We start from the raw sequence: 24,361 nt of genomic DNA, 5'->3' as shown, positions 1-24,361 counted from the left end.
CAATGAACGGTGTCTACATGCGAATTATTTGTATGTAAAAGCCAACATGTGAATAATTATTGAATTTACTTCCCCATCTAGCTACTCTAGGTTGTGGGGTGGGTGCTAGTGTGAGGATACCTTCGAGATGCACCTCACCAATCGCTTTCCCTACGATGAGTGGTTTCAAAAGGTATGGATCCTGTCTCCACACCACAAAGATTTGATCTTTCATAATGACATTGACTAGAGGTTGAAGATGAGGGCATTAAGGTCTTTTAACATTAATCTATAGGAGAAGACTGAGATCAAGGGGGCATATTATCAGTTTAAAAACATGGGGGTATATCGAATATTCACCAATGTAAAGGGGTATGTCTAAATCATCCAATACAAAATACAAAACCCTTAAATCTCAAATGGCTCGCTTGTTCTATTCGATTGAAATATGCTGTATGTCGTCTTCCTTCATCGTCTTCTCCACCAACCTCTCTCTCTCTCTCTCTCTCTCTCTCCTCTTCTTCTTGTTCTGTTAATGGGTTTCTATTCTTATATATTTTGTTAAAATTTTCAGATTCTTTGAGAAAGTCAACAAGTGAATGACAGAGAAACTTCAAACTGCAAGTAAGGAGTAGTTAGGATTCCAAACTTGTTAATGTAGCTTTGCAAAACATTCAATTATTTTTTAAATGTAGCTTTTCAATAGTTTCCAATTGTTCTTATATATGATCATGCAATGATTGGGTAGAACGTTTCTCCTGCAGAAATTTAGGAATTAAAAAAAAAAAAATTGTTACAATTCTGCAATGATTAGGTAGATTGTTAAGATTTTTTAATTTTTCCCCAATTCTAAACTATCTTTTTTTTTTTTTTTGAATTAGTCATTATTCATTAGTGTACTTAATTTTTGTTTTTTAATCTATTTTGACAAATGGGTGCCTATGAGGTTTACATATATTGCCTTATAGACTAGAGGAACACTTCGCCTCGTGCCTTTGTGTTTAGTTACACATTGATCATCCACACCCAGATACCAACCTATTTGTGGATTAATTATGCTTTTGAGGAAACCCAACATGTTTGATTCTATAATACTTTAGTTATATTTAACTGATAAATTTTTTTAATAAGATTTCTATAAGTTTTTTTTTTTTTTTTTTTTTAAAGAAATAGAAAAAGGAAAGTGCGAAAAGGAATGTGTGAAAAAGTGAAAGCAAACTTTTCTATGCACTATAGACTATCCATAACTTAAAAATAGAAGATTAAGCTATGAACTGAATCGGTTTAATGGACATTGTAGTCGAACCATTTTTCGAGTTTTAAAAACATTGGTGGATATAAACTGACTTGGATTCAGGTTGGATATGTTATTGTGTTATGAATTGATCTGGTTCGAATCTCATTGTGGATTTTGACCCATTCATATCTTTACCATCAATGCAATATGATTATGATTAATTGTATTTGTAGGTTGGACTTGGATAAGACAATAGGTTCATGAGTCAAACATGTATCCGAATTGGATCTGAGGTTAGGGTGACATGTACAAAGTTGGCTATGGGATTTGGGTATACCTGGATCAGGGCCAGAACCATCCCATTAGATTTTTTTAATTTTTTTTGGCTACGTAGAACCATCCCACTTGATGCCCTTGGTGCTCCAACAGCATCTCTGTCATGATCAATCCCATTGGAATTATACTTATATTTTGGATCAATCATTCCCATTTGATAATAAGATTTCTTTTACTTCTACAACTACTACTTGAAAATGTTCTACGGATTGATCATTTCCACTTGATCCAAAGATCTCTTCTTCTTTTACTACCACTTGAAAATGTTTCTATGAATGCATAAGAATATTATTATTCATTACTTTATAATCTATTCTGGATAATACTCTTTTTTGTTTAGTTTAATACTATATTTTTCCTTAAAATTAGAAGTCTGAATATCATATAGTTGTCTTCACAAAGGGAAGCTCCATCCAATCATGGGTTTACTAGTAAAGAGAGAAATCTCAGATGATGATATGCTTTTGCAAGTATTAGAAAGACCATGTACTAAAAGCAACTGAATAAGTAGCTTGATGAGTTTCATGTCATAGTACATACTTGCGTGGTCAAAACTCCCTTAATTTTTAAATAATAATAAGGGAAGTAGCATGATTGGAAGTTTTAGTTTTGGTTACTTCTAAAGTACATATGAGAGCTTTTGGATCTTAAAACTTGGTATCCTTTTTTTTTTTTCTGGATTGGTAAGCAGGTGAAGGTAGGGTTTTGATCTTGGGATTGTAATATACCCAATCACAAACTTTAGCCCAAGGTAGGGTCATGATTTACTATCCTTGGTCCAAAACATTAAAGCTATCTTTAGTCAAGGCATGTGTATTTATATATTTTCTTAATATCCCCATCCTCATTTATTTTGACCCCTCTCTTGCCTTTTCAAGCCTCTGACTTGCACCATAGCACCCCTTATTTATGTTGCTATCATTGATCTTTGTTATACATGCCCAACACATCCCAATTGGTTTCCCTTCATTCTTCTCATGTTACATTTCTAACTTTGTCTTTACCAGTCTTACCGATCATCCATCTCAACATCCTCATCTTTGGTAGAATAATTATATGAACATGTTTCTTTTTTTTTTCTTTACTGCCCAATATCCATCCCTATAAAGCAACAAGTTTTCTTTTAGTTTGGTCAGTACACATGCACTTCTCTACATTATCCTCCCAATGCTATATCTCTTGGTCACATCCTTACTAATCTCGCCATTTTTATGGATAATTGAACCAAAATAAATGGAAGTCTCTGAATGGGCTATTTCTCACCATTTCAATTACATCTAGATGATAGAAAGTTCGACATAGAAGAATGCCATTTCTGCTGCATCTTTTGTTTTGTGTTATTAGTTAGAAAAAATTTGTTCGCTATCTAGTGTTGAAGGATTCTATAGATCACATGTCAGTCATGGTAGTTGTTGGAATTGTATAATTAGGTTCTTCCCTAAAGAAAACTGGGATTTTCTTATCCAAAAAGTTTAATTAGTGCTTGTTATTGTGTATTTATCCAGGTACTTGGACATGATTTCAAGTGGATGCACCATGACTTCTGGGACTATGGGTATGAAATCCTTGTTCTATAAGCCCCTATCACAGAAATCAGCTTTGGCATCCTTCTCTCATGCGTCTACCAAGGCCACTCTTCCAAGTATCAGGAACTCATGGGGAGCTTATCAGGAACAAAACTGGCCTTCAACAGGTACCTCACTATGTGACCATATATGATATTTATTGTTTGAACTCTGATATATATATTTTTATATATATACAAAATCCATTATATAGGTAAATATTTAAGTTACAGGAATCTGGGAATTGTTATTTGTTCACCCTTAGAAATATCAAATGGCCATTGTTGGCCGAATTGATTGTTTGAGGCTTCAAAAGCTTAACATTGCAGGGAATTGGCCTTGCATGATATTTGCTGCTTAAACTCTTGTTCATAGACACCACTCATAAATTCTTAAGTTACAGATATATGAGAATCGTAACTTTTTTCCCCTGTTGTCACACTCTTAAAGAAATTAAAATGGGCCCTGTTGTGTTGATTGGATTTTTGATGCTTCAAACCTCACGCTGAATGAAATCCAAAACCAAAGTAGTTATTTCTATCTTTATCTCTGAATTTTTATTTTTATTTTTATTTTACTAGAAGGTGGCATGTGCAACTGCACATGTATTAAAAAGGTTTGTTTGTAATTTAAAATATTGATTAAAGGGTTTTTGAAGATTATAGAGTAAAAGGATATTTTTGTAATTTTAAAAAGCAAACATTTTAGGGATGTGGGATTGCAATTTTCTTAGTTTTTGACCAAAATGACCCAGATTATATTAAATTTAAATGTTAAGGTGGGGGCATTTTTGGAATCTAAATCTTGGTGTTTCAAACCACTTCTACTCCGCCTTCTCTCATTATAATAGTAAAGATTTTTGGAACTCCAAAATGTTTCCAACCTAAAATACCTCGGAAAATTAAGGTTTCTATGCCAAACTGATTAAAACATCGATGTTTTTTACCATTCCTTTATGCCAAACTTTTTTCACAATATTTTTGCTCATTTAAACGGGAACGAAACATACCCAATTTTCTTAATTTCTTCTTTTTTATATTCTTTTAACATCAGGATTGCCGTCATTGCACCTTTCTTCTGCATCAACCTCACTTTTTAATGGGGATCACGGTAGTCTGACTCACACAATCCCAGAGCTACCTAGGCGGCACAACCTGACACACAGATCATCTATGATACCAAGAGCATCGAAGGATGTCCCCAACAGTTTCCGTTACCCTCCAATGACCAAAAAGCCGAAATGGTGGTGGAGGGTGTTAGCGTGCCTCCCCTATCTCATGCCACTCCACGAGACATGGATGTATGCAGAGACCGCATACCATCTACACCCGTTCTTAGAAGAGTTCGAATTTCTGACTTACCCTTTCCTTGGAGCCATCGGGAGGTTACCGAGTTGGTTCTTGATGGCTTATTTCTTTACTGCTTATCTCGGAGTGGTGAGGAGGAAAGAGTGGCCTCACTTCTTTCGGTTCCATATTGTGATGGGTATGCTTCTTGAGATTACCCTACAAGTGGTTGGGACTGTGAGCCGTTGGATGCCAATGGGCTTATACTGGGGAAAGTTTGGCATGCACTTTTGGACGGCTGTGGCGTTTGCATACTTGTTTACGGTGCTGGAATGCATAAGGTGTGCTCTTGGAGGTATGTATGCCGACGTCCCATTCATTCGTGATGCTGCATACATCCAAATCCCTTATGACTAATTGAGGTCATACAGACAAGGAGAGACAAAACTTTTAATAATTTTTTTTTCTCATTTTCCTTTGCCTAAGGTAATTTTTTTAAATGTAAGATCGATTGAATTCACATATATCATCCAATTGGTACTTGGTGCAAACTATATTATTTCTGTATTAGTATTCGGAATTCAACAACGATCCAACCTGATAAGGATCTAATCCGGTTTCTTGAAACGAAGTGCTCTGCAATACAAGTGGAGATGAATCAAGGGCTGATTCTTAGATAATCCTTAACAAAATGAACAAAGAAAACATTACTTCTGTTATGCGAAGATCACTAGCTAAGGATGAGGGATCCATTGTTTAAAAAAAAATGAATTTGATCTGCAGCCTTGCATGCCTCTTATGAGAATTGGATTCATCTTCCTACTGAAAAGATAGAAGACTTCAATAATGTATATGGGCCCAAACGATGCCTCAGCCCTCTAGAGTACATGGTTTGGATTAGATGTTTAAAAAAAAAACTTTCTTTTTGTCAGATCAAGGACATTGAAAATGGATAGCCACTCCGTTCTCCCAAATTTAAATTCCATTTGTGAAAAATTATCTGTTTTTTTTTTAATTATTTTTTTGAGTTCTTAAAAATTTGTGGCCTACATCAATGTGAAATTCGATCATGTTTTTGGATGCTACATAGCCTTGTGATCACCAACATTTTCTTATAACACTTCAATAATATAATTGATGTGTGGATAACTTTATAAAATTTTAATTCTTTCTGTTCAGATAAAAATCTAAAATCATAAACTTAAATTTCACCCTCAATCTTCAAATCAAATCACTTTTTTACCAACATAATTTATTGTCACTTAACCTTATACTTCTAATATTTTTAATCATTAATCCATCATATATATATATATATATATGTGTATATGGGTAGCGATCAATGGCAAACTTTTTGGCAAAACATTTTTTAAAACATGAGTTAGAGATTTTGGAATGGGCTGATTTTTGGTGAGGATGATCTTTACGGTGAGCAGATCATCCTCACCAAAAATCAGACCATTCCAAAACTTTTAACCCATGTTTACAAGTTGAAAAATCGTGGACCGTCCTGTTTTTGATAGGGTTAGAAGTTTTGGAATGGGCTGATTTTTGGTGATGATGATCTCCTCACCTTAGAGATCATCCTCACCAAAAATCAGCCCATTCCAAAACCTCCAACTCATGTTTTGAAAAATGTTTTGCCAAAAAGTTTGCCATTGAACACTACCCATATATATATATATATATATATATATGGGTAGCGTTCAAGGGCAAACTTTTTAGCAAACTTTTTGGCAAAACATTTTTCAAAACATGGGTTAGAGGTTTTGGAATGGGCTGATTTTTGGTGAGGATGATCTCTACGGTGAGTAGATCATCCTCACCAAAAATCAGCCCATTCCAAAACTTCTAACCCATGTTTACCAGCTGAAAAATTGTGGACCGTCCATTTTTTGTAAACTGTTTTTGATGGGGTTAGAAGTTTTGGAATGGGCTGATTTTTGGTGATGATGATCTCCTCACCGTAGAGATCATCCTCACAAAAAATCAGCCCATTCCAAAACCTCTAACTCATGTTTTAAAAAATGTTTTGCCAAAAAGTTTGTTAAAAAGTTGGCCATTGAACTCCCCCCTATATATATATATATATATATATATATATATATATGTATGGGTAGTGTTCAATGGCAAACTTTTTGGCAAAACATTTTTCAAAACATGAGTTGGAGGTTTTGGAATGGGCTGATTTTTGGTGAGGATGATCTTTACGGTGAGGAGATCATCCTCATAAAAAATCAGTCCATTCCAAAACTTCTAACCCATGTTTACAAATTGAAAAATCGTGGACCGTCCATTTTTTGTAAACTGTTTTTGATGGGGTTAGAAGTTTTGGAATGGGCTGATTTTTGGTGATGATGATCTCCTCACCGTAGAGATCATCCTCACCAAAAATCAGCCCATTCCAAAACCTCTAACTCATGTTTTGAAAAATGTTTTGCCTAAAAATTAGCCATTGAACGCCCACCTATATATATATATATATATATATATAGTTTTTGGTTAGTTTGAAGAAAGGACTGAATTTGTTTTAAGAAGTGAATACGAGGGGATTTTATGAATTTGAAAAAGTTGAGACAGAATGGAAGATTAGAATTTAACCTTTTGGAGTGACAAGGAGGTCTTATTGAAACGAGAGAGAGAGACAGAGACCTACAATGGAATATTTACAAGACGTGTTTGCAACAATGAATTATTGTGTAATAAAAAAGGTTAGATGTGCCAATCTAATTTCCATTCCATATAAATAACACCAATGCCGCCTTGTTCTTGAGATTATACCCAGGATGATTTTATGTATATTTTGAGTCCAATTTTTCTTTTTTTTTTGTTAATTCATAGTCTTCTTCCAGAGATCTAGGGCGCTCAAATAGTGAGGATTTTCCCATCTTTTTAACAAAAAAAAAAAAAAAGTGATACGTAGATGAAGAGGCACTAGCCTTCTCCTCACAATTACTCAAAACTAAAATCAGTAATAGTAGAAACCAAATACTAGTGCTAATAATAGTAGTCAGTTGCCTTGTCATTAGGATCACTTCCATTTCTTGAACCTCATGAACTTCCCTCCATGCTTCCAACGCTTACCGAACTTGCCGTGCTTGAATTTTCCATGCTTGAACTTGCCGTGATGCCCAAGGAAACCATGTCCATAGCCCCCATGACCAAGATGATGAGAACCATGTGCCAAATGGTGAGCCCCATAAACAGCAGCGGCGGCAGCAGCACCACCAGCTAGCATTCCCCCAATACCAGGTCCATGCCCTGTTTAACATTTCATCAGGTTTCAATCGAAATAAAGTGTATAACTTCCTAAACAGGGGTCTTGACTAGTCTTGGTCAACTCTGAAGGCCACCCAAAAACTTGATTTTTAACTCGCGAACATATTATATTCTAATGTCAAATTAGTCGGTTCTACAACTTATCACATCTAGAAACTACGGTTGTAAGTAGGATAAAATACCGATCACACAGGGAGGGGGAATTTATATGATAAATGTGTTTATACAAATTTAAGTATTTTAATTTGAGAATTTCTTATTGAATGATGTTCTGACACTTCATACTATCGTTGGACACCACAACAAGTGAGGTTATAATTGATAGTAATTCAGAAACAGATTTAAAATTTCACAAATGCAGGTATATTGTGATATGTATTACACATGTATATACAAGAAGAATGCAACTGAATTAGCTGATACACATTATATAAAGAAAATTAATCTATAATCACGATATTAATAATAGGTGAAAACAAAATATCTAAAAGAAATTGAAATATGTTTAAAAATTGTTGGCATTTGTATGACACATGATATGACACGGTCTCTGCACAACACTTTTTTCTGGATTAAGGAGTGTCCAGTGATTGATTATGAAACTCAGGACCATGTTTTCTCAAACTACATTTCAGAAAATTCTAACGATAGCAAAAGATGCCTATGCATCATCCTTATGAAGGTGGAAGAAAAGATAAAACTGATTTTAAATAAAAATTAAGTTTGAAACTAATGTAAATGTAATTAACCTCTTCTAGTTAACCCGGGAAACAAAAATGGGATAGATTTACGGGAAATCTTAAGTAGAGGATAATTGCAAGGATACCTGCTGGTGGGTACCCATGTGGAGCGGGATAACCGGCTGGTGGGTACCCAGCTGGAGGTGGTGGATGATATCCTGCTGATGGGTAGCCTTGTGGTGGATATCCCTGAGGAGGAGGAGGAGGATACCCAGGGTAGCCTTGTGGAGGATACCCCTGTGGAGGGTAGCCCTGTGGAGGGTATCCTTGTGGAGGGTAGTACGCCCCATGCGGTGGGGGGTAATGTCCATGTCCATGAGGATATCCAGCAAGTCCATAAGCAAGGTTAGAGAAAAGCCCTTTGTCACTCGACTCTGACATATTATTGTTGTCGTTTCCACCTCCCATTGTTCTTCACTTTGAAACTGAATGCAGCAAAAACTGGTAGACAAGGAATCCGTTAGACGTTATCTACATTATAGAAAACTAAATTTAGAAGAAGAAAAAAAAAATTAGTCAACATTATATGTTTGTAGAACAGCTGCCATTGCAGACCCATTGCACATCTTCCTTCTATTTTAGACCAATATGATATGGTAACCAATGCTTCCAAGCCCAATGAATGGGAACTGCACCAATAAGATAACCATGTAATAGTTTCATACTGTCTCGGTTTTGGCTGAGGCCAGCCTTAAGAGAGATTTTAAACATTGGTCAAAACAGAACAAGTTGAGCACATTATAATCAAGGAAGGTATTTTCCTCTTTATTTCACTCAAGTAGACTAATAGTTTGAAAAACATTCCTATTTGATGATGAATGAAGCTGAGATGGAGTGAAAATTTTGTAGAACTATGATATAGATCTAGAGTGTTAAAACATTTATATTTAGGGTGGCGTTCGGAAGCCCTAAAGAGAGCCAAACATTGTGCCAAACATTTTTTCAATGTATGGGTTAGAGGTTTTAGAATGGGCTGATTTTTTGTGAGGATGATCATCCTCACCAAAAATCAGCCCATTCCGAAACTTTTAACCTAATCAAAAGTGGTTTATAAATATCGGACGGTCCACAATTCTTCAACTTGTGAACTAGGGTTAGAAGTTTCAGAATGAGCTGATTTTTGGTGAGGACGGTCTATTCACCATAGAGATCATCCTCACAAAAAATCAGCCCATTCTAAAACTTCTAACCCCTATTTTCAAAAATGTTTGGCACTATGTTTGGCTCTCTTTAGGGCCTCCGAACACTTCCCTTTATATTATGTTATATTATTTATTTAAAAATTTTATGTACGCGAGGCTTACGCCTTATGCCTCAAAGTATCGACCAATCAAACGCCTAGCCTCAACATCTGAAAAAACACTAATCCCTAGAATCTAGATTATGAATGAATGTTACACATCCATGTTATTTCTTCTATTAACAGCTCTAGCAAGAACTACAATAAATGAATGAACAAGAATCATGGAGGTACTACACCAGTTGCCAACCTAATGTATGTCCTTTCTCCAAACTTCGGTCCATCAACAACATGTTTTTAAATCTCGTTTGAGACCAAGATGACTCACCCGAGCCATCTCAGTATCGTTCAGCAGCAATACGGATATACACGGAGTCTTAACATCCACATTATCTTGCGAGATAAACGAGATGTCTCGGACAATATTTTGAAAATCTCGGTCGAGTCAGTAAAACTCGACCAAGTCAATTGGGATTTTATAGATTTTCATAAAAATAATTCATTTTTATTAGAATTTATTTGATATAAATATAAAATAATTTTATGACTAAATATCTTTTGGGTCCCGTTCAGCAACAAACATTTTGACAAACATTTTGGCAAAACACTTTTCAAAACATGGGTTAGAGGTTTTGGAATGGGCTGATTTTTGGTGAGGATGATCTCTACGGTGAGGAGATCCTCCTCACCAAAAAATCAGCCCATTCAAAAACTTCTAGCCCCAGTTTACAAGTTGAAAAATCGTGGACCGTCCATTTTTTGTAAACCATTTTTGACGGGGTTAGAAGTTTTGGAATGGGCTGATTTTTGGTGATGATGATCTCCTCACCGTAGAGATCATCCTCACCAAAAATCAGCCCATTCCAAAACCTCTAACCCATGTTTTGAAAAATGTTTTGCCAAAATGTTTGTTGCTGAACATTTCCCATATCTTTTAGTCAACCTTATTTTATTAAAAAAATTATAATTATTTAACTTAAATATTTGTAATTCAATCATCATAAACCGAGTTAAATGGTTTGTCTAGTCTGAAACAAGTTGACTCGTTCAAGACAACTCGGTCTAGTCCATGGACGAGACCAAACGTCAAACTGAGTTTTGAAACCATGGCCAACAATGAGTCGTGTTGGAGTGACCTCATATCACACTTTCCTAACTTGAAGGTGCGGACAAAACCATAGATACTTTCACTCGTATCTCGATGAAAAACATCTATGGGCAGTACACATCTCTCCATGTCAGGAAAGTGTGAAATGAGGTCACTTCTGTATTATATTCATCAACAATATTAAAAAAATAAAAATAAATAAAAAAGAAAGAAGATGATCTATTCAGAGAGAATCATGATAATTTGACTTAGGTATGTGACATACTCATTAGACACCCCTGACAGACACCCCTGACGTGACAAGCTCGGAAACCATAGATATGCTCTCCTCGGGATACAGAACTACGGTTTCTCATAAAAAAATGCAATTTTATATCCCGAGGAGAGCAGATCTACTATTTCCAAGCCTGTCACGTCAAGGGTGTCTATTAAGTATGCCACATGCCTAAGTTAGATTATCAGGACTCATTCAGATATTATGCTTTCATCTATTGTAAAATCATCATTAAAAGTCTTATCCCAAAAATCTGAAGCCATTTATTATATAAAAAGCCCTAACATGGACTGAATCAAGTAAGTGATCAAGATTCATGTTAGTTAACCCTAAAAATATTAAACAGTTGGCAAGATATATTTTGATCTATTATATAAAATTATTATTTTTTGTACTAATTCAGGAAACTACAAGGGCATTATAGTACAGATTTGAAGTTTTTATGAAATAACATTTACATCATTTGAATGTAAATCAAGTTATCTATCAATTTCTCATTTTCTCTATCTCTTCTAAGTATTAGTAGTGCAGAGAGAGATGGTTTCCTAATCAAACCCGTCACAAGAACACAAATTTTAAGCAAGAATTTGATCTGCAAATATAATTTTATATCATAATCTCAGGAATCAAAAACATAAAACGACTCAAATTAAACAGAATCTATATTTTAAAAAAATATATATTTATGTTTCAAATCAAAGAAAGAAGAAAAGAAGGATTACCAACTGATTTCTTGTGAATCGATCAAGAGAATATTTGCGGTTTGAAAAGGAAAGAGTTTGGGAAAGATTTGAAGTTCATATATATCTATATAGAGAGAGAGAGAGGTCATTTTCCATTATTTATTTGGCCGCGTTATCGTTACGTATGAGATAAGCGTTCTTTCCACGCGTCAAGATCCTTTGACGCACATGTGGACCCATTATGATGCGAAAGCTCATCGCATCGAACGCCGAAATTGGAGGGAAAATTTAATGTCCGTTATTTACATCAAAAGTTGATGAAATCTATTGGGAATGTATTCTCTCTTTTTGGGGGCGAAAGGGTTTTGTTAAAGTGCAATAAATACAATTTGGAAATTAGAATCTGAGGGTATTTTAGTAAAAGAATAATTAAGGTCATTTTCGATATAGAATCCAATTTCCAAGGTGCATAAGAAATGAATATTGATTTTGTAACTTAACCTGACATGGCCTTGGGATACACAACCAACTTGCCATTTGCAATTGTGTATCCCGAAGGTGAATTTGTATAATCGAATAAAAGAATTTACGATTCTTTGTGCATGACACGTTGATGAATTTTTAAGTCACGCTATCAGGTTGAATTACAAAATCATTAGTCTTCTATACTTGAATAAAGAGTAATGATTTTGTAATTCAACCTGATCGAATAACTCAAAAACTCCAACTGACGTGTACCCTATAAGAATCGTAGATTTTTTCTCTTGGGATACACAACTGTACATCCTTGCACTTGTCACATTAGTGAGTTTTTGAGTTATCCGATCAGGTTGAATTACAAAATCAACATTCAATGATTTTCTATTCAAAAATTGATATGGCATGTACAAGAATTGTCGATTTTTTTCCCTCGGGATACACAACTACATATAATTGAGTTCGAAAATCAGTCCTCAAAAAAATAATGAGAATCTCCTGTGAAGATGATTAATCCTTTAATGACCAATAATTAATTAGAGATGTGGAGATTTGTGTGGCTTGACATAATGCTTTGATGTTAGGTAGTTGCATCAAACTCAAGAAACAAGTTTCCTTAGCAGCTAAGCGTCGATCTAGACATACCCTACACGTTTTGGTGAATAGATGAGCTAACTCCCTATGATATGACTCGTTTCAACTCGGTCTAGACTCTCCAATTAGAGAGAGAGAGAGAGAGAGAGCGCTTCTTCTATCACACCAACTTTTTATGGTAGCACTCCACTTTGGTGGTAAAGCCAATATTTCTTTTACACTGTGGTTGGATTGGGGGAAAGGGAGAGAAGAGAAGAGGAGAGAAAATAAATGAATTTCTCTCCATTTCTCTTGTTTGGATTGTTTAATGGGGGAGAGAAGAGGAGAGAGAAATATATGAGTTTTCTTTCTATCTAAAAATGGAGAAGAGGAGAGAAATAAAGAGAAAGCCCTTTAAAATATTTTATAATTCTAACTCTACCCCTATATATCTTTTAAGATATTTAAATTTTTTAAAATTATCCCCAATTCTCTCCTATCAATCCAAACATGATGGAGAGATATTGAATTTCTCTTCTCTCAATCCAAATATAACGTTATGTTGTGTTTGGATTGAGAGAAATGAAGAGAAGAGAAGAGAAGATAAATGAATTTCTCTCTATTTCTTTTGTTTGGATTGTTAAGTAAGGAGGGAAAAAAAAATGTAGACAAGAGGAGAGAAATGGAAAGAAATCCTTTTAAAATATTTTATAATTCCAACTCTACTCCTAAATCTCTTTTAAGATATTGTAAAATTTTAAAATTGTCCCAAATTCTCTCCTATCAATCCAAACAAGTGGAGAGAAATTTTCTCTTTTCTTCCATTTTCTTCTCTTCTCTTAATGAATTTCTCTTCTCTCCACTTCTCTCAATCCAAACATTGCCTTAGGCTGTTTTAGATATACCTACTTATCTTTTTTTTTTTTTTTAAAGAATATTTGGGAAGAAATATTGAGGATTTTCTCATTAGAGTGGTTGATCATGATGGCATTTAGGTCATTCAGTTTTAACCTGTAAGAGAAGACCAAGATCGAGGGGGATGTCATCAATATGAAAGCATATGGGGGCATCTCAATTACTCACCAAAACGTACAGTGGATATGTCCAAATTCACTTTAAAAACAAAAGGGTCTTGTTAACGTGTGCAATAAATACACTTTGAAAATTGGATTTTGTACCGAAATACCCTTAATTTTTTTATTTTTTTTTTTAGTAATTCTAATTTTCAACCCTAAAAATAAAGATTTGTTCAATCGCTGATGGGTTGACATTTGACAATTTCCTCAACAAAATTCATGAGATAGCGACTTCAAAAGAATGGAAAGAATCACCTCCTTCTATATGACACGTGTCAACTTCCCATTTTGACACACCCTTTCGTCATACTAGACTAATGAAAATGACCAAATAACCCTTTATTTTTCTTCCTGATATACAGATTCAATCCTTTGGTAATAAATTAAATATATTAAAAATACAAACCAAGAGGCTTACCCTTAAATCTTAGCTGCTCTGAAGAGGAATGGATGGCAAGGAATATGTTCATCACTTACGAGAAAGATGTATACACAATGTGGAGGATCAGACATGTCCTATGCTTGAAGCAAATTATAAGCGACCTGTTTTAAAAAAAGTAAATCACTTGGGATTTTGGTCACAGTGTCGCACCTGGTTTCAGCTCTCTCTCCACCAGGGCTCATGCAAGAAACCATCCCTGTAAAGGTGAAATACACTACATACCCCCAGAATGCCGAAAAACTTCTTTAATTAGCTTCGTTTGCAATTTTAGGATGAAGTAATCCACCGGCTCTAATCTGACCCGGATGTCAAATCACTACGATGATGATGATGATGATGACGATGACGACGGTGATGATGATGACGGGGTTTACTTCTTTTATGATGTCTATAAGAGTCAGTATCGTCCGATGAACTAGAAACAGAAAGTCGTTGTTTATTTCTTTTATGATGCCTATTGAAGTCTGAGTTGTCCGATGAACTTGAATCAGAACGATGACGCTTCTTTTTCTTATCCTTCTCTTTCATCTTCTTCTTCTTTGACCTCCTCTCCCTGTCAACATCGGAGTCAGAAGGCGATAACGATTGGTTCTTGTGAAAAGCCTTGGAAGTGTTTTCAGTCGCTGAAGATCGGCTTTTGTGTTTGCTCTTACTTTTGGAAGGTTTCCTAGTTTTTCCAACAGTGAAGTTGGTTAGAAGATCAGGGATGTTACCTCCACTGAGGAACCCTACAAATGGGAAAAGATATCCAACCCAAGTTTAGCATAGGAACAAGTGAAAAGAAGGAAATTTTCATATAGTTCAAAAGCTTTTACCTCCATATTCGTCAAATATGTCCTCCGCGACTATTTGCTGGTTGGGATCGTCAGGCTTGAACCCACCTCGAGGAGGACTCATACCTGGTTTTTGCTTCAGCTCCCACTTTAGAGGCTACATGAAAAACCAGTGAATAAGATACAAAGAACTATTACTAAAGAACATGTCTATGGGATCATGTTTTCTTCTTTGAAGTACAAAAGAAAAAAGAATAGTGTTCACATCTACTTTTACTATCTCCATCCATGTTCTAACTTGAATATTTCTTCTAACTGAGCAGTAAGCCTACTTCATTAATCATGCCCAAACCATCTCAGTCAACTTTTTCTGAGTTTATCGCCTACTAAAGGTACTCCAACATTTTTGTCAATCATGTTCATTTCTCATTTTATCTTTCCTAGTCATTCCACTAAACTATCTCAACATCCTCATGTCTCTTGCCCTCAATTTACAGACATTATGCTTCTTGTCTGTCCACAGAAGATCCCAAAGAAACCAAGAACGTTAAGAAACCATATAAGATCTTGGCCAAGATTTCAAAGATCTTGTCCAAATCATCTCAATCTTTTCCGAGATTTAAACCAAGTAAGCAACCCTCTGGTGCTCCTAAAAGGCATATATTGGGGAAGTCTGCAAAACTTAAAACCTACAAGACTTGAGTGGATTTAAAACTTAAGACTGAAAAAAATGGTGGATAATGAAGAATTTCAACTGAATATCACAGTGGAGTGGAAACAAAGGTTCAGATTATTGCTGAATCCTCACTTGGTTGTCACTATCATGTATCTTTCTTTTCTTCTCCTTGGGTAACGGAGCCCTTCTTCCTTTTCTCCTACTTGGGAACAGAACCCATTCAAAGTCCCAATGGACATGGCTGGGACTGAAATCGGAGATCCTTAGACTGAATTACAACAATGATGTAATTGTTTGGAACCCAATCGCAGTTTGAATTTCGAACTGAACAGCAAAAACTGGAGAAATCTCCCAAATCTTCTACAAGTTTGTAGTTTCAGGGGTTGTCTCTGGAAACACAAATGAAAATTTCCCCAAAATCACCAGTTAAATCGTTGAATAACAGTTTAAATCTGCTGAAACCCACCAACTTTTCCCCCAAACTCTCCTGTCAAACCTTTGAATGACAGTTTTAATCTCATGAAACCCACCAATATTTTTCCCCCCAGAAAAATCACAAGTAAAACCTTTGAATGCAAAATTCAACTCTCCTGGAACGCACCAATGGTAAAAAAAAATTTGACTTAGCCAAGATAAGACGAGAAACTGAGCATGAAGGACTGTGACGAGAACTAACCCATCCCATCTCTCCCAACATGGGCACACACACACACACACAATTGCAAAGTTACAACACCCGAAGGCACCCACAAGCACATTGACAAATTGAACCACCCTTCTGTCCCATAATAACATAATTAATCATGTCAAACCCGTTGCTGGGAAATTCCACCACTGGACATCCCTATCCCTCAAAGTTATTGCCATAAGTTCTTGATAGGAGGATTATTTTAGGAAGGTATCATCAAATTAAAGTATGAATGCAAATTTGTTTTATGGTACCCAACCACTATGTCCTACAGAAGAAAGTGATATCATGAAGTATCACTGCATACATCAAGGGTATGAGATTAACCTCTAGAAAAAGAGATCAAAACAGAAGTCTCAATCTAGCTAAGTTGGTAAGATGTGTGGAGTGTTGCTCCTACGTCCTACATTCAAACCCCATTGAACTCAAATTCATTTTGCTAACTACCAACACTTTACAGAAGTAACGTTCTTTTAATAAACACATCTCCCATTTAAATACCAACAGAAGTAAAATATGGCACTAACCTCGGCAGAATCAGTGTTGGCCATGATAGCAGTCAAGGGGTCATCTCTTTTCAACCGATTCTCCTCTATAGGCATGATTGCATCCCTCAAAGGACATTCACGGTCACCACTTTGGTGACCAAAATTTCCGCATCTTAAACATTTAACGTTACGAACTTCAACACCAAATGGTTTTACCCTCGCAGGTAGACCTGTTTCCAGACTGAAACATGAAAACATAAATAAATTGTTAGCAAGAACAAGTAATTACACAGGTAACCATTGAAAAGTAAAAGAAGCTTCGACCTGCCAGCAATGTTTACCATTTCTATTAAAAGCAACGTTTACCATTTCTATTAAAAAAACGCTTAAATAGGATGGTAGCAGAAACATATTTTCTTTTGGACCACAAATTTCATGGAAATTTTAAAATAAAATCGAATTTTCAGCAAATTTAGGTAAATTATGTTGATTTATCAGGTGGGAGGTAAACTTTACATATAATATTTTAGCGACACTCACTATTTAGAACAGAAAATTTAAAACAGAAGAGACAATTTAAAAGCATCTCTCTCTCTCTCAGTTTTTTCCACTTGCTTCTGGAAGGTCATTAAATGAAAAGACAATACTTGATTCCTCATAAAATGGCACAGTACAAGACTGCAACCACAAAACCAACGAAATAACTACATTAAGGTTCTTGAGTCACTAACAACTTTTAGGGGTTGAAATCAAAATTAAACTCTGGTCAACTGGTCAGATTGCTCAGCTAGAAGCCCCCCCCCCCCAAAAAAAAAAAAAAAAAAAAAACACATTTTTCTTTCTAAGTTGCAACTCCAACAATCTAGCAAATGTTTAAGCTATTGAGTATACAAGAATATGTAAAATGCAGCAGATCATTCGCTATTTTAGGATTTTTAGGGAAAGGAAAACATTAAAAAAATAATTAGGGAAACCACAATTTCCTTTCTTATTAGTTATCACCCCAAATGAACACATTTAAGGTCAGCTAGTTTGGTGATGGATGATTGGTGCTGTAATTGAATTTTATTTACATTACTGTCATTATGTTGCTTTGTAGATTCAGACTTTAAATACTTCTGTCCACATGTGTGGAATGCTACTCATTTTGCAAAAATTATTACAAATGGTTGCCTTTTGTGATACAATGAGCTATGGTTGTTGATATGTCTGTTCTATCATTTCCTATGATAACATTGAATTTAACAAACTTATGGTAATAATTCTCCCGATCTTCTCTAAATTCGTGAATTCACAAAACTTCACAATGTCAACTAAAACTTCCTTGAAGGCTCGAATTAAATCTGAATTTCAACTGATCAAAGCTTAGAGAAAAATCAAATTTTAGTACTAAACATCTTTTCTGATCTCTTTATGAATAATAGACCACTAAAGTGATGGCATGCTTCCCTAAACATCTAAGATTGGATATCAAGCTTGGATAAATGAGGAGGGTTAAATCAAGTTGATAGTTTCTGCCAAAATCATATCTCATATCAAATTTCTTCAAATGGGTCTGAATAGTTGCAAGGTAAATGGGCCAGATTAAAACTATCACAAGGGAGTAAATTATTTTGACTCACGGTTAGGGTGTTCTCTATAAACAATGACATGGCAATGACATCCGGTTGCATCAATGAATTAGCAAAAGTTTCACCACAAAGATGGAAGAGTGTGAGTGAACAAGCTAATTAAGGAAAATAAGATTCATTCAACCACTTATACTTTAGGGAAGTGGGGTTGGCTGATTCTCCGATAAGAATGAGAATTGAAATGGCATGCCTACAAGAAATAAAATATATTGGAGAAGTTCATGAGTTGGTGGGAATGGCTACAAGCTTTTTGCTAAAGGAGATAAAAGTGCTAAAGATGTAGTAGTAAAGAAATCGAGAACAATCGTAAAAATATTCTCAAAAGTATTAGAAGAGCAAGTGCTGGGTTTTTGAGTTTTGTCAATTAAACTAGTATTAGAAGATAGAATAATATGCAACTGAAAAAGATGGATCTGATATTACAAATTATTAGTCAAATACAATAAATATATACATGCATTTCACATTTTTGGTAACTGATGTTATTAAGCAATTTAGATATACCGTGGAGCATTTTTCAGGACTTCAAATTCTTCTTCCGTTGGCAAAGCACGACCGAAAACATCTTTGGGCCTTGGTTTTTTCTTTTCTTCACCACCAAGCCTAGATGATTCTGATGGCCTAGAAGGGGCAAAAAATAACTATAATTGTTAATGAATAATTACTGAATGTCATCAGGCCTATAGAACAGCTATTGTATAATATCAAAAACTTCCGGAAGCTTGAACAACAGATAAAGGAAGAAATGTTAGTGAACAGTACATTGCGGGAGGAGGAGCAGTAGCACTGTCGGTAGAAAGATCAGGATTGGATTGTTCCAGCCTTTTCCTCTCATCTTCAAGCTCTGCAGCTTTGGCACTCTCTGCATTATAACCGGGCGGGCGTACATACATAAAGCTTACAGCTTTCATTGTCTCCACCTACACATGAATTATATGTGAGAGATATGGTTTTAGAATCAGTTCTCACCAAGTAAGTCAACTTGGATTGGAGTCAAACCCTCCCACACTGAACTAAACAATTGAAACATCAATTAAAAAATATATGCACATATGTCAAAAAACAAATCTAAAAATTGGCCAACTTGACCCATTTTTCATGCTAAGTATTAAGTAAAATAGTCTATGACTTCTTTGCATCTTTTGAGGTTTTGTGACTCTTCAAAGAGTTGTATCCATTGAGGGTTTTGTCACTCTTCAAAGCATTTGTGTCCATTGGATCTACTTGCACTCCTTAAGAGAGACATTATATATCTCCAAAGAGGTATTTTAAATCCTATATATATGTGCAAGGGCTTCAAAACAAGCAAAAATATGTATTCATAATTAATCTTCTTCTTCCTTATTTCAAAATTAGTTTTTGTTTCAGCATAGTTGAAGATATATTGTGTTCAGAGACAAGCTTACAATTCAGAAAATTGAACTTGTAAACAGCCTACGAGTTGAGTTCATTGTATCTTGGGATATCATTGTTTTGGCCTGTTTTCTAACTTCCTTGTGGAGAGTGGCGATGAATAAAGACTTTTTAACGCACCTAAGACTTGACCTGTTATATTTAGAAATATCTGGATTGTGGTATCCAGTTCCAACTTCCAACAATTTCAACCCTTCATCCCAATTTTTCATGGCTTCTGGGAGTCAGAACCTGTTGAATCCGAAGCCACCAAAACAAGAAAGTTTCGAAAGATCAAATTCCAAAAGATGGGAACAAGAAATTCAATTTTTGCCCCAATGTTGTTGGAATTTCCCCCATTAATGAAATCCAGAAGAACCAGGAATGGGAAGCACACAATTATGCATCATGGTCACATATAAGTATAAAGAGACATACAAGAGCTGTCATCAAAGTATGATATTACAAATAAAATATAGAAGAACCTAATAATGAACTTGGAATCAGTAAAAGAGCCAGCAAAGACACAAATCTAGACGATTATTATTAACTATATTTGATTGAATGTGCTAGAGATGATTTTATTCAAGAACATCCACACTGTCATAACAACAAAAATGATCCTTTAACTTTTAAAGAAGCTGTAAGCTCTAGTAATGCAGATTTTTGGAAATAAACCATTAATAACAAAATCGGATCCTTAACGTCACACAAAACTAGAAAATTGTAGATATTCCATCCAGTTCAAAATCCATATTACCCTGGTTATCCAAATGTATTAAAAAGCAATTGTGATACTAGTTGGAATTCACAAGACTTAAAAGCCACAAGTGGGTGGATTTTCACCTTAGGTGGGAACGTGATTTCATGGGGATCAAAGAAAAAAACTTGTTTAACACATTCCACTATTGAACATAAATGTTTTGCATTAGGAACAAAGTGGTTGATGAATGTAATGAAGGAAATTCTTCTAATGGTTAAACCATTGCCCAAACTATTTTACTATGTGATGGTGAAGCCAAACAATCAAAGACTTGTTGTAAAACTTATAATGGAAAATCTAGACATATTACTCTAAGGTTTAGCTAAGTGAGAGAATCACTCAATAGTTTGGGCAATGGTTTAACCATTAGAAGAATTTCCTTCATTAAATTCATCAACCACTTTGTTGATTTCCTGCATCAGCCTTTGAGGCTAAGGTTTAGCTAAGTGAGAGAATTACTCAGTAAATAAATAATAATTTGTCTCGAGTATAATTAGACCCATAACTCAGTTGATTTGACACGTTGCAAAGCAACTTTGAGGTTGTGGGTTCAAGTCCAACTTACCCACACAAAAAAAGGTATAAGATCATTACAAAATCTATTGAATCTATTTACAGAAGAAGGCATGTGAGGAAATGAAGTGTATAAGACATCAATTAGAATGGGTTAAAAGAAATTAACCAAATGAATCACTTAAAGCAGAAACACAACCTAATATACATTGGGTTCCATGGGAAGAACAAGCTATAGTATGCAATAGAAAGTGTATTATAAAATACATTTGAAAACTTTAACTACAATGAGGAGATAATTAACTTCTCTTCCTGTATCTATAACAAGTATGTCAAAGTTTTAATATATATACTATGTAGGTGTGGAAATTTGACTGTTTATAAAGTGAGAGATGCCTTTCTTTCATCAACACTCATAGAAACCAATATCAAACCACAGGGCCATAAAAGTGCTAATGTAAAAAAACATAAACAACTTTTGAGAAAAGTATGTGTATTATAGTAAGCCCAGTTTATCAAAAAGTACATACAATTCAAGACTATGGTCACTGAAAACATTGATGAACTTTGACTTAGTATACTTAAGCAATTATTAATATATGCAAGACACCAATCATATTAAACTTCTTGTATATTTGAAAGAGTCGTGCAAGAGTAACATTGGAATTGACATCAATTCTCACATTGCTGGTGTGGAGGTGCACACATAGACATAAATGCTTTTTACTCGTATCTCAATGAAAAGCAACTATGGTTCCATACATACATCCACATCAGCAATGTGAGAATCGATGTCAATTTTGATGTTACTTCAGCATTTTTCCCATTTGAAAGAGTAGGGATTTGTGTCTTTTGGAGTTTTGTGACTATTTAAAGATTTAGTATCCACTGAGGGTTTTGTGATTCTTCAAAAAGTTCGTGCCCATTGAATTTCTTGAGAGTCATCAAACTGTTATTGTATCACTTAAGAGGATTTTAAGACAATCTTCCTTACGTCAAAACTAATTTTCGTCTAAGCATATTTAAAGATAACGTGTCGAAACTCCCAATTCAACAAATTAAACTCCTAAACAATGTTAGAATTGAGTTTGTTATTCATGGGATCATATTGGTTGGACCCATTTATTGACCTTCGAATGTATGTACGTGTGTGCGTGGACAAATAAAGTTCAAAAGAATGTTTTTTACGTGTTTCGATCTCGACTTAAACTTGAATTTTGAATTTTCTGATTTTATATATCCAAGTTCCAACATTTGGGGAGCATATTTGAGGTGCCCAATTCACATTTGAGTATTTCGCTTAGTTCTAACACCAATCCAAGTTCACTCGCCCGAATCATAAAACCATGGATCAAGAAAACTGCAATAGTAAGTAAAAGCTATCACCTTTTCTTTCTCTTTTTTGGAGATGAGAGTGGCCTGTCTGAAGAACTCTTGTTCCTGAGCAAACTGCACAGAGAGAGAGAGAGAGAGAGAGTTAATGAGAATCGAAACAACACATAGAGGAGGAAAAGAAGAAGAGAATCAAAACCTCTCTGGAGATTTCTTCGGCTCGACGATCGCGTTGAGCATTGGTTTGCTCTGCAATCCATTTGCGGCGTTGGTTGGGATAAGAGAGAGGATGCCATGGTTTCTGATTTAGGTACGAATGGCTCCAAGCCGTGCCTGCCTTGGTCTTGTAGTCCACCTCACCTGAGGACGACATCATCCCTTTCTTGCTCATCCGCATCATCCCTCCTCCGCCTTCATCTTCTTCCATCGTTCCTTCTCCTCTGCTTCTTTCTTTCTTTCTTTGTTATTCGATCTTCAACGATGCAGAATTGTAGATTATGAAACTAGGGTTTGGTTTGGCCATGAAAATCCAGCTTCGATTTCTCAATTCTCCTTCTCCCAACTATCTCATGTGAAAAGACAATTATGCCCTTATGGTGTTTCGGAGTCTGTGGATACGATTCGATACCGAAACCGATTAATAAGACCTCGAACGAATCAGTTTAAGGCCTTGGGTTTTGGATCTTTGATTCTTATAAGTAGAAGCGTTGGAAGCAGAAGCTGCTCAAGAAGCACTTATTCCAGATTGAAAAAAAAAAAAAAAAAGGAACTACTATTGCCACATCAACTTTTACTAACGCCACACCAACTATGAGCAATTACATTGAAATTGTTGTGGCATTGGTGAAAGTTGGTGTGGCAATAGTAACTCTCCAAAAAAAATGGCTTCTTTAAATTATGTTATATATGACCATAATGCCCCTTAAATAAAAATTGAATCGTTAATATAACATATGAGCTACTTTTCAAATTCTCCCTTTTCTTTTGGCTCCTCGAGTGTATTTTAAGAGAGATTTTTTGCTCACAAACTTTTACTGTCATACTGCTCACAAGCTCTCTAGTGCGTGTCATGTCAAGTCTAACAAGGATAATTTTGTAAATTGAAGAAATCATTCAATACACGGGGGATCATGTGATTGGTGGTCATGTTGAAAAGGAAATGTCATCTACATTATTATTCTTAGGATCAATACACTATAATCAATTTAATTTTATAAAATAAGATAATAAACATTTTATTAATTGTCATGATGGACATCTATAAAAATGTTCCCCTAGTTTTCTTTTTAATAGTTTTTCTATATATTTCCATTAAGGCTATCGATGGGTACTTAGTTTCGATACATTTGAAACTGATTAGTTGATTTTTGGACTACCATCATGAACCCAATCATTTTTTGGTCCAATCCAATTATGGGTAGTCATCTTCAGGGGTGGAGCCAGGATTTTGCTCATGTGAGGGCAACTAAGAGTATAAAAAAATTTGTGGGGACAATTAAGGGTATGTTTGACTGCACATGGAAAATATGGTAAAAATGAATTTCCATGGAAAATGACATTTTTCAAGTGTTTGATTGCACATGGAAATGGAAATTCATTTTCTATCTCAATCAAAAAATCCACAAAAACATGGATTTCACTTTCCCACCCATATTTTTCATCCCTAATTTTTTCACACTCATATCTTCTTTTTTAATATCACCACCACCACCATTACACTAACCTCACTGTAGTCACCATCATCGTCACCATCATTACCATTTTCAACCACATTTCCTCTATTTCTCTCTCTCTCTCTCTTCTTCTCATT

The 24,361-nt window shown here is 35.2% G+C and overlaps 3 protein-coding genes across 5 annotated transcripts; 1 reads left to right on the top strand and 2 right to left on the bottom strand.

Annotated features, from left to right (window-relative positions):
• The first annotated feature begins 392 nt into the window (after positions 1–392).
• LOC147389257 (protein TIC 20-I, chloroplastic-like) lies at positions 393–5,614 on the top strand. 3 transcript variants are annotated; one of them, XM_086419594.1, is made up of 4 exons: positions 393–432; positions 554–603; positions 3,058–3,245; positions 4,171–5,613. In XM_086419594.1, the coding sequence occupies exons 3-4, from the start codon at positions 3,068–3,070 to the stop codon at positions 4,818–4,820; spliced, it is 828 nt and encodes a 275-aa protein (XP_086275720.1). In that variant the 5' UTR covers positions 393–432; positions 554–603; positions 3,058–3,067; the 3' UTR covers positions 4,821–5,613. The 3 variants fall into 3 exon arrangements, with proteins under 3 accessions (XP_086275720.1, XP_086275722.1, XP_086275719.1); XM_086419596.1 differs by lacking the exon at positions 393–432 and adding an exon at positions 1,450–1,509 and having other exon boundaries at positions 449–603; positions 4,171–5,614; XM_086419593.1 differs by lacking the exon at positions 393–432 and having other exon boundaries at positions 449–603.
• Positions 5,615–7,264: 1,650 nt separating this feature from the next.
• On the bottom strand, positions 7,265–11,906 carry LOC147389256 (uncharacterized). The gene is made up of 3 exons (XM_086417573.1): positions 11,767–11,906; positions 8,509–8,863; positions 7,265–7,664 (listed from the first exon to the last, which is right to left on the bottom strand). Exons 2-3 carry the CDS (start codon positions 8,828–8,830, stop codon positions 7,435–7,437), a joined length of 552 nt encoding a protein of 183 aa, XP_086273699.1. The 5' UTR covers positions 8,831–8,863; positions 11,767–11,906; the 3' UTR covers positions 7,265–7,434.
• A 2,262-nt stretch (positions 11,907–14,168) lies between these two features.
• LOC147389255 (zinc knuckle (CCHC-type) family protein) lies at positions 14,169–23,089 on the bottom strand. Its single transcript, XM_086417572.1, has 7 exons — positions 22,751–23,089; positions 22,606–22,668; positions 19,314–19,471; positions 19,056–19,172; positions 16,960–17,161; positions 15,111–15,225; positions 14,169–15,023 (listed from the first exon to the last, which is right to left on the bottom strand). Exons 1-7 carry the CDS (start codon positions 22,976–22,978, stop codon positions 14,587–14,589), a joined length of 1,320 nt encoding a protein of 439 aa, XP_086273698.1. The 5' UTR covers positions 22,979–23,089; the 3' UTR covers positions 14,169–14,586.
• Positions 23,090–24,361: the final 1,272 nt, after the last annotated feature.

This window comes from Akebia trifoliata, chromosome 12, assembly GCF_017979445.1.
Source record: "Akebia trifoliata isolate Shusen 1 chromosome 12, ASM1797944v1, whole genome shotgun sequence".
Lineage (NCBI taxonomy): Eukaryota > Viridiplantae > Streptophyta > Magnoliopsida > Ranunculales > Lardizabalaceae > Akebia > Akebia trifoliata.
This window is presented reverse-complemented; position numbering and strand designations above follow the sequence as displayed.

Coding starts and splice junctions, on each gene's coding strand:
- LOC147389256 (XM_086417573.1), bottom strand. CDS start 8,830: ATGGGAGGTGGAAACGACAACAATAATATGTCAGAGTCGAGTGACAAA. Junction 7,665..8,508: donor ACATGGGTACCCACCAGCAG/GTATCCTTGCAA, acceptor AATGTTAAACAG/GGCATGGACCTGGTATTGGG.
- LOC147389257 (XM_086419596.1), top strand. CDS start 3,068: ATGATTTCAAGTGGATGCACCATGACTTCTGGGACTATGGGTATGAAA. Junction 3,246..4,170: donor ACAAAACTGGCCTTCAACAG/GTACCTCACTAT, acceptor TTTTAACATCAG/GATTGCCGTCATTGCACCTT.
- LOC147389255 (XM_086417572.1), bottom strand. CDS start 22,978: ATGGAAGAAGATGAAGGCGGAGGAGGGATGATGCGGATGAGCAAGAAA. Junction 22,669..22,750: donor CCGAAGAAATCTCCAGAGAG/GTTTTGATTCTC, acceptor CTCTCTGTGCAG/TTTGCTCAGGAACAAGAGTT. Junction 19,472..22,605: donor CCAAAAAAGAGAAAGAAAAG/GTGATAGCTTTT, acceptor ATTCATGTGTAG/GTGGAGACAATGAAAGCTGT.